This window comes from Poecilia mexicana, unplaced genomic scaffold (assembly GCF_051168715.1).
Source record: "Poecilia mexicana isolate PSO_F unplaced genomic scaffold, ASM5116871v1 scaffold_1, whole genome shotgun sequence".
Classification (NCBI taxonomy): Eukaryota; Metazoa; Chordata; class Actinopteri; order Cyprinodontiformes; family Poeciliidae; genus Poecilia; species Poecilia mexicana.
In genome coordinates this window covers 14583028-14593608 of record NW_028263370.1, presented here as the reverse complement: position 1 = coordinate 14593608, position 10581 = coordinate 14583028, and the positions used below count along the sequence as shown (strand labels likewise).

Sequence of the window (10581 nt, the reverse complement as noted above, 5' to 3'; positions counted from 1 at the left end):
ATCTTCATGTTCTGCATGTTCTGTTACTTGGAGACAGAAGCTCTTCACTGAAGGGAAACATTTTCAACTCAACATTAGATTTCACTTTGAACACACAATCTGTGAATGGGCAATTATGCCCATTAATTATTGCATCTCTTATGCTGTCAGTTTTACCGCTCTAACTTTTTTCTGTTCACCAGTCCTTGTTGATTCCAATCTAAATTATTTTTCATGGAATTCTGTTTTCTGTCTCTTGTATTTTTTCAGAATGAATAAAATTAAACTGTATCAATCTGCTGAATGAACTAGGAAATAAAATTGACTCATAGGATCTCCTTGCTAGTGCACCGACTCTGATGGGTTCCTGCATACATACGCATAATTCTTATTGTGTATCTACTGCCTTCAGTTTTGGTTTAGTCAAGCTGGTAGTGACACATCATCAAACATTCAACTAATATGAATGCAAAAAGTATTGGAGACTACATATTTGGTCATTTTTCGTTAAACCTCTGGTGACATCATTGTGATGCTAACTGCAACAGGGTTTTTACCCAGTGAGAAACTTTGATGTAGATAGTGCTATACCTATCTTTGTTCCCCCAGCACCCAGCAGACAGCCTGGCAGGTGGGCTGGCAGCCAGGCAGAATGGCAGTAGGCTGGCAGGCTTAGCCCCGGGGCACCATCTCTAGCAGAGCCAACTCTGACCAGCTGGTCCAGGCTAACACTGCACAGCGAGTATGTACCACCAAATCAGAGGGGAGGTAGATGTTAGCCATGGAACAGACAACCCCACACCAAGAGCCTGACACCTACAGCAGAAGACCTGTCCTGGTGGGATTTAGGTGAGAACACGGTGTCTTGCTTGTGATTTGACAGTTTCTTTTTAGTGATGCTTACAATTATCTATTCTGGCAGCATCCTGTTTGCTCTCCAAGGCTGATGTAAGACCTGCAGTCCAGTCTGGTCCACAGTATCATAACTCTGTATGAGCTCCAGGAAGCTGAGGAAAGGATAGAGGGCCTTACCCTTCAAACATCGCTCAGCTGGTTGGTTAGCTTAGACGTGTTTAGACAACTGAATCATAGATCTTAACACAGATGAACAGGCGGCAAGTTGTAGGGCGTCTTTAGAACCAAGATGTCCTGCTGTGATGAACCATGTCATTTTAGTTTGCACCCATGAATGCATAAAAAGCATTTATCAAAGCAAAACTTTCACATATTAAGCCAAAATATGTTATACCCCTCGATGCACCTTGATGGAAGTGATCTTATTCAAGTGGTCCCATCCCACGCATCTCTCAGCCATCTCCACATCTGACGGTTAAAAGGCTTACACACACACAGTGAAAGAGCAGGCAGCTCATTGTGCGTCTTAAAGCGCTAACTAGGCCACTTAGCACCCTGTGACGCTGATCTGATCCCCGAGGCGCTGAACTTGGCAGCGGGCCCTCCTTCTTTTGCTCCTTCCTCTCCCCTCGCCATGGGAACCAGGCCATCCTTAATGACACAGGAGCGCTCTGCCGGATCCCACAATGTGAAGGGGGCTAACATCTGTCTTGCTAAGTGGCGTACTCTCTTGTGCACCTTGTTTGTTCAATCAGCAACCATCCTCTCCAGCCTCCTTCCTGTGCTCCGGCAATTACTGCCTTTTCGCCCCCAAGAAGAAAAAAAATCAACAATGAAAAAACATAATAAAGATCGCATCAGAAGTCAACCCAATATTGTCTTCTTTGCGTCATCGTTGCAGACAAGTTCGCTAGAGGGGGATTGCTAATTCAGTTCTCTGTTACGGACATATTACTCACAGCCCTGTCACTGTGAGAAATTTGGCCTGAGGGGGGAAAAAATCCCTTCAGTCTCTCGTCCCTCTGCATGTTTAGAAGACATACAAGTGCCTGATTAAAAGAGGCCTCTAATTCTTCACCGTTAAGACCTGGGCAAATATTTGCCCCATCAATCTTGGAAAATATAGCCATCAACCCGAGATGGTAATCACATGCTAATGGAATCTGCAGGTCTCAATGTGAGCCCCCTGTAGCGTACTGAACGCTTTCACTTTCTCAGAAAACCCACGTGAATGCAAATGGCCATCCAAAGCAGGCATTTTGACAGTGTGCCAAGGTAACGTAAAGAGCCTCCTTCTTTATGCTCCTCTGGGAATGTATGTTGGGATGTGTGGGATGAGTTCACTTTACCAGACCCAGGTGCCAGGATATAAATGAATAATAGGTTTTATGGGCCTTAACTGAAAAAAAGAAAAAAAAAAAAAAGCTCATGCACATATAATCACACATGCGTGCCTGCTCAAGTGCATCTGTGGTGAAGGATGTTCAAATTCCCACAACCACTCTGAAAAGACATCGAGCATGAGAATAGGTGGTGCCTATACATAATTCAGGAGTCCATGCTGAAACAATTATGTTTGCTTACCGCTAAGTACCCATGCTCAATAGCTCGTTTGCTCTCCAGTCTGGTGCTTTCAGATGTAAGTGCAGTGTGCAAAAAAGTCGGTGGAACATGGCTTTTTAATAAAATATAGGAGCCAACACTTGAATGCTTGAATATGAGAGTGAAGCGGCGGGGGGTAGAGGGAACAAAAACAACAAATACTCTTTGTGTTTTCACTCCCATGCAAAATAAATTGAACTTGTAAACCTAACAGCGGTGGGAGGAAACCAATTAGCAAGGCCAAGCAAGAGGTAAGTGGATGAAGAAGACATTTTAATTACATCATTACAGATCACATTATTTCAGTTTAGAGTAATCTAAACACACTTTTATAGTGCAGTGTGAAATAGACGTGGACTGATTACCAGTCCAGTCAAGACTGAGTTTATGCCCTCTCCTTGACGATGTAGGTTTAAATTTATTTTCTTTCAACCAAGTAGGTTGTTTGTGTTTTAAGATGAGACAGGCATTAAAAGACAATAACACAAGTAACATTTTTAAACCAAAAAAATATATCATGTTTAAGATGTTTTATGTAATTTGTTAAAATCTCTGGGAAAGCCTTTATTTCCACCAAAAGCAATTAAACCTTTACAATATACCTTCTGGTATTTGACCAGTAAGTGATGGACCTCAAGTCTGTCACCCTAATCCTTTGCTCCTTCCACAGATTATCCATCAGATTTAAGCTAGGACTCAGGCTCAGCTTCAGCTAAAAGAATTTATATATATATATATATATATATATATATATATATATATATATATCTCAGTGACGTGCGGTGAGATTCATTGCTGGTGAGGCGCTGACTTATGACTTAGACACCACACATGTTATTGGACGTACGGACATTTCGCGCAAGCATACAACGCTGGAAGGCAAAAAGACTAATCTTTTACATGTCATCCATAGCCGCGTTAACTCAGTGAAACTTAGAAATGTAGGTATTGATTTCGTGCTATGATCCACAGCGAAGTGATCTGTATTCGCCAAGCTACGCAGATTCGTTGCCATAGCAACTGACAACAATGCTACTCCATGTTTTAGGATTTAACACCAAAAAACAGTCAAGAATTTTGCGCACAGAACAGAACATTCAGTCTGTTGTTGTAGTACGTTTTAGGCTTAATGTTTAATTAATAAATAATTGTTGTGGTAGACTAGCTACCGCTTCTACTTTACTGAATTATTTAGACATACAAACTGTAGCCCACAAAACGCACATTTCATTAAAAAAAACATCTTATTGCTGTCTTACCTTTATGTATCAATGAAATCCATGCACCGCTAATTCTGCACAAAAATATCCGTTCATCCAAAGCCAAGTCTATCCTCGGCATGTCTTTTCTACTCCGTTTGAGAATCATCAAACTGTCTCGAAGCAAAACCTTCAGCTCCGGTGTTGGTCTTCATTTAGTTATAATCTCCTGCTTCAACTGAAAATCCACTTTAGAAAACTGTTTAAGTGTAGAAATGTAGTCTTTCATGTTGACGTCGGAAGAGAAGAGAAAACAAATATATAACGCTGTACTTTACTTATTTACTGTATGGCTAGCTCCATGGCTAGCTCACTGTGTCTTACTCTGCAGTTGTGCAGTCACAATGTCTGGGATCATGAGCGCCCCCTGTCATGAGGCAAGAGAACTGCCTGCCTCCCCTGGAGTCTGTTTTCTGCCGTTTCTGATCGCTCCTCCGCACACAAAACACGATACAAACACAGTTAGTGACAAAAAACACACTGTACATTATATACATAAGCGAAATTATGGAAAATCAGTCGATATATTAAATGTTTTTTAGCCATTTTATTGCTGGCGTACAGACAGGACGAACATGCTCTCATAGAATGGCAGCCAGTGCAGTTAGCGAGAGGTTGCGCAATCCCAGGTGAGGCTCAGCTCGCTGCTGCCTCACCGGCTTCGTTTCTGAGCATTTGAATGGGAAAATGCGAAAATCCAGCGATTTTGAAGAAAAAAAAAAATCATCAGAATTGGTTAAGCTAAGTAAAAAATAGGTACTTTATAGTACAAACCACAGGGTGAAAATAGCAATATAAATGGTTTTATTATTATGTTATTTTTCCATGACAAGTGAGGCTCTGCCTCACCTGCCTCCACGTCATATATATATATATATATATATATATATATATATATATATATATATATATATATATATATATATATATATATATATATATATATATGACTATATATAGTCCCTTTTTAAAACAAAAATACGGAATCCAGCAAAATTATGAAACAATGTTGCGATAACTTACAGAAAACATATTTAAGAAGGCAAGGAATGTCCAAATAATTCTATCTTCTAACGGGGTTAAGTATAGTTAATTGATTACGATTAAAATAAAGTAACATTTGGATTAGCCAAAGTACTTTTGTGCTTAATTTCTTCTGTTTTTAGGTTCAATTTTACTCATAAAAATGATCAAAAATCTATTTAAAGATCTTAATTTACTCTGGCACTCTGGATATACCCCAAATCCAGTAGAGGGAATCAACAATGTGACCCCGACAAAGTGTGGTCACACTTGTTTGGTTTATTTGTGATTTTAGTTTAGGACGTGAACCTGTCTTGAACTTTTTGGAGCAATGTCATGCAGTAGCACAATTGCACCGCTAGATGGCACAAGTGGGACAGACGGTGCATCGATTCTGTCTCGATAAAAGACAGAATCGCTCCCCTCCAATCAGATTAGTAGCTCTTGGTTAGCTGCTCAGGGGATTTCCTCAGATGGTTTTTAAATAATGCGTATGTTTAAGATAGCTGTCTGTAATGTGCATAAATTTACAATGTAAAAGTTCTTGATATAACAATAAGCTGACATTACTAACTATTACGAGTGTGATTGATCACAATAATTAGACAAAGTTGTATGATTACTTTATGAATACAACCTGGAATAATTTCAGATGACAACATCGTCTCCCATTGTTCTCTCATTTCTCCGTATGTGTAATTGAGATGTTTTATATATGTATTTTTTGGTAATACATTATTTAGGTAAGAAAGACCCAATAAGAACTAGTGTCTCATTTACACAGGTGTCCTGGCCAAAATGACAACAGGTCAAAGCAACAATACATTTCATACATTATTAAATGTCACAAAAGAACTAACTGTAAGAGGAGTCAAATAAAAAAATATATATATGTGACAGTGGTTTGAATGGTCCACACACAACATCCAAAGCAAAAAAAGTACAACATACTATAATGATGGAAACAGCTGCATAATGTCGTTTGCTATCTAGAGCCTCAATAAAATCATAAATTATTTTTAAAGTTCTTGTTGCTTTCCGTGTATAAAAATGGCATCTTAAATAAATTATATATTTTTGCAACCAAGTTGTTTTTACTCTGGGTTGTTATAACATAAGAACATCACATTAAAAAAAATTCGGCATGACCAAAGTAGGTCATTTGTCAACAGTCATCGGTGGGACACTCCACCAGAGTAGTTTACTCTGAATGACACACTCAGACTTGTTCAAATCTAAAGCAGAACACACAGTTGCATACAAATGTGAGAGGACTTAATGCACATGTGATGAAAAATAATTGCCCCCATTTTTAGCAGCAATCTCACGCTGATCTGACTGCAGACATGGATGCCAATGTTTTGTCCTTTTGGCAGCTGGGACTGTTACAGGTGGGTGTAAGCGGCAGCCTCGGCGCTCCTCTCCTCCCGGCCCGTCTCACACTTGCACTCCTCCACCACCATCACTCTCTTCTCCCAGACCTGGGCTCCACAGCGCAGAGGCACAGCGACCGTCTGAGCTTTGAAAGGGGCACAGCGGGAGCAGGGGCCCCGACGGTGGAAGGCCCCCGTCCCGGGACTCGGATCGGCAAACTCCCCCTCGGACGGGACAAAGAGCGAGCTGCACTGGCCGAAGCACAGCTTGTTGTACACTGTCACTGTTTGGCATCCATCTGCCGTCACATGCTGGGAGGAAGACAGAGAGGGCTGAGTTTGGGATAAACAAAGCGGCAGCCTTATGAGTAAACACACGTAACAAAAAGTTGACTCTTTAAGTAATTTTAGCTCCTTAAAATAAACATTTGTAGTTTTAGTTTTTACATTCAAGTTCTTCTCAATAATTTTGAGTGTCATCAAAAAGTTTGTGTTTTGATCTAAACCGTGAACCTCAGTATTTCACTCAAACAACACAGCTGTAAATGTGAAATACTTCTTAACTAGCCAGTAGCATAAGTTCTGATCTCATCGTCCTGTTGCCATGCTGCTCAACATACTATGAAGCGATGAGCTCATCTTCACCCCCTGAATTCGTCTTCGACATGTCAGTGGACACTGAGAAGGTCACTGACCTCTGAGCTCGAGGGGATGCTGGGGACAGTGGCGGGATTGAAGAAAAGCGAGCAGAAAACTGGCAGCACCAGCAGCAGGCAGGAACAGCACACGAAGTGCAGCGGATGTCTTGCAGCTTAAATGAACCTCCCAGATCGTGAGGACCGTGATAAATTGTGATGTGCTCTGAAGAATGTGTAACAGATCGCATGAAAAGCTGTGATTTTGCAGGGGCTCGCTTCAAAACAAAGCGGCAGGAGCTGCTTTTGCAAATCTCCAGATAATTTCAACGGACTATGCTGTTTAATTTGTGTTGTTCCAAGATGCTGTGTTTCATATTATTGATAGTCATTGATAATAATTTATAATAATAATTTATCAGTGGCACAGAGGAAGCAATTCAACATATTTAGGTCTACCGACAGCTATGGAAATGTGTGCTTTAATTAATGCCAGTGCTTTACTTTTATTCTAGAAGAAAATATGGAGCAAAATTGCTTTTTTTAAAAAAATTATACTGAAAAATTATAGTTTTTATTTCACTTTAGTTCTCAGTATATACTATAGAATTTTGACGTAATTAAGTTAATCAACTTATTCAGCAGAATAATCCAAGATATGTTTGAAGATTCATGTACTTGTAAATATCTGTCACTTTGGCGTATAAAACTATACGCTGTATTATTATGATATTTTGAAAGTATATAACGATTACATAATTTTGTTGTCTGCAGGGTGCATTACACATCATATTTCTGTTCCCTTTAAATAAACATAAAATGTACTTACCCTGAAGGATTGACAATTGTTACTCAACACATACAGGCAAGTTATTGCATCTGTTTATGTGATGCAAATTTCTGCTTCATGAAGGAATGTCCCATCTCTCCTTGGAATATTTGACTACTTCCTCAATTAAGTGCTAAGAGTTTGGGGAGCAGCGGGGAGCAGGAGTGTTTGTTTCAATTTTGGAAGACTGATTTTTTTTTGTTATCATCCAGTTTTAATCTGAAAAAAAAAATGTTGTTGATGTAAACTCTGAAAAAAAAACTAAATGAATGCTGTTTTGCTTTTTAACATCCAACATACTCAGCTGTGAATTTTGCGGTTTAAGCTTCTTGTGTATTAACTTTCTGCCGGGGGGAAACTTGTGTTTACGTCAGCATCCATCCCCATGTAGATTGACATAAATGACTTTTTTTTAATGATAAAACGATTTTATTGGTGTTTTACATTTGCTTGTTTGCTGTAAACCAGAATCATCCAAATAAAAGTGTGTGTCCACTGTGTGTCTGAGTTTCACTCTGTTGAATAACTGAAATAAACTTTTTGAAAATATTTCTAAGTCATTAAAAGGAAACTTTCTTACCTGAGTAAATGGCACTGCAGTGCATGTTTGCTTAGTATCCTTCAGGTTAACAGGCAGTGACACCTTCCCTCCTTTATCCATGACCTTCTGCCACATCTGCAGTCCCTGTTTCTTCTTCAGATCTGCCTCTGCGGGTCGTTGAGGGCGCAGGTGGCGTAGTGGACTTACAGGGTCCTTGGGGGCTTGGGCAGGACCTGGGCGGCCGCGAGACAGAAAGGCAGGGAAGGACAGTCTGGAGGCGTGGGAAGGAGCTCCCCTCTGAGTGAGTCCTCTCCTGAAGAACGCCGAACTGACCAGGTTACGAGGATCCAGCTGGACAACCTTGACCGTTCCCTGCACCGCTTGGCCAGCTCCACCACCCGACGATTCAGCTTCACCTCTGGACTCTCTCAGAAGAGAATTATAGGGAAAAATAAAAGCTGAGGCCGCCGAGGCGGGCAGAATGACCAGGCTGATGAGGAAAGCCATAATCTGAAAAAAAGACATCATTTTTGAGCGGAGACACAGTTGAAACAGCTGTAGAAGTACAGCAGATTTTAACACTAAGACAAAATCTCAGTAGAGAAAACCAGGATGATGGTCCAAGGTTCCAAACGGCAACCTTGCTGTCAGCGCTTTGTAATTGTGGTGGAGGGAGTCTTCTTATGTAGGCGGCCGCCAGTTCTCACCTGCTTTACAACGCAAGGAAGGTGTCGCAATTCCCACACCGGACCAGACATCGCACCAAGCTTACAGCCCCGGGCCATGGTTACCACACAGAGAGGGCCTCTGTTTCAAGATAAGTGTTAAAAAACCCCCCAGCAATCATAAAAACATCTGAACGGGGATTCAGATGGGTGAGATTTGAGAAATGATAACGTCTGGACCGACTCTAGACTTTTATTAGGTTGTAAGTGTGGCTTCGGTTTGTTTTAGCCACTGAAACCAAGTTAACCCAGAAAGTTCAACAAAAGCACACGCAGAGTAAAACCTTTCATGCACAGGATCGAACCTGACAGCAGACAGGCCAGCTTCAATCTTAAGTTCTACTAGCTGGAGGTAAGGTTAAGATTTTTCCAGTAAAAGTTCCAATTTTTGCTACCAGGCTTCCGGACATGGTGAGTGATTAAAAGATGTACATGGTCCAGTTAAAACATCAGGGTTTTTTTTTTATGATGTAATGAAATTCATATTATTAGATTAGGTGTATAAAAACAAGCAAACAAATCTGTAAGTCTTAAAGATTTCCTGTCGCACTTAATTCTGGATGTATCGTCCGTTCCAGAACTGTAATTTATTTTCTTCAGATGAAGCCACTCTGTCGTTGCTCTTGATGTGTGCTGGGACTCCTTGTTTTTAAAAATATGAATTCTCTTTTGACTGTCCAGCATTTGGAGCAGGTTATAATTTCATTCCCCTCATAAAAATCCCAAATTTGTCTTATTTTTTCTTTGGTTTTGGGGACATGTTCACTTCAGATTGTCTCCATATGTTTTTCCACTTCATGCTGCCAAAGTATGAATAAAATGCTGTGGAACTGTTTTTTTTTGTACCATGTTAATACATTTGAGCAGTAATAGCTCGCTGATGCTCTTAAAGCTGCAAGCTAGACCAAATTGAAAAAAGTTTCCTAAACAATGCTCTATCATAGAATGCTTTTGAGATCTACTGCAATTCTCTAAGGTTGTGGGGGGGAAAAAAACAGGAAACCTGTTGGTTTTACTGTGCTAATTTATTTTCATCTTCATTTATTTTCTAAAGAAATCAAACCCTTTTAAGACGAAACAATTTTAGCTATTTCATTGTATTTTTATGTGTTTAATTTAAAAAAAAACAACAAAAAAACAAAATAATGTAAAACTTTTGTCTGCAGTAGAAAGCAAATATTGTGTCATATGTTGAATAAATTGATCATTCCCCAATCACCAAGTGGTTAAAAAAAAAAACTGTTTTAAAAGTGGAAGCTTAAAACTGTTGGTGCCGGGTCGCTGCCGTTGAACAGTTCGGCTCCTCTGGCAGACGCTCCTGTTAACTTTGTTTGTGAAGCCATGATGAGTTTATGTTCCCTGTGCAAACAAGCCGTGTCCTGTTCTTTATTCCCAAAGGTCGCTTCTGAGCCTCTCCCCCTGTCATTAGGCCTCACTGTGCCCCGTCGTCCGTGACGTGATCACACGCTGGCTGATTAGCTGACAGTTTTATAAGGAAAGGAGTGTTTGACATTCTCATGTACGAGACAAGAAGCAAGTCTGACTGAGCTTCAGCTTTTATGTGCAGACGAACTGGCAAAAACTGCGGTCTGGATGTGCAAAGCTGGTGGACTCACAGCCCGATTGGCTTTCAGCTCTAATTGCAGCAAAAAGAGATTCAACAAAGCATCTTCTTTGCTTCAAAATGATCTGCAACTTTGTTTTTGCGTAGCACATAAAATCTTGATAAAACGCATTGGCATTTGTAGTTTAATGAGATC

General features: G+C 40.2%; 1 protein-coding gene across 1 annotated transcript; it reads right to left on the bottom strand.

The window, feature by feature from the left end:
- Positions 1-5329: 5329 nt before the first annotated feature.
- Positions 5330-8624, bottom strand: dand5 (DAN domain family, member 5). Its single transcript, XM_014981441.2, has 2 exons — positions 8136-8624; positions 5330-6403 (listed from the first exon to the last, which is right to left on the bottom strand). Exons 1-2 carry the CDS (start codon positions 8622-8624, stop codon positions 6104-6106), a joined length of 789 nt encoding a protein of 262 aa, XP_014836927.2. The 3' UTR covers positions 5330-6103.
- Between the last annotated feature and the right edge of the window lie 1957 nt (positions 8625-10581).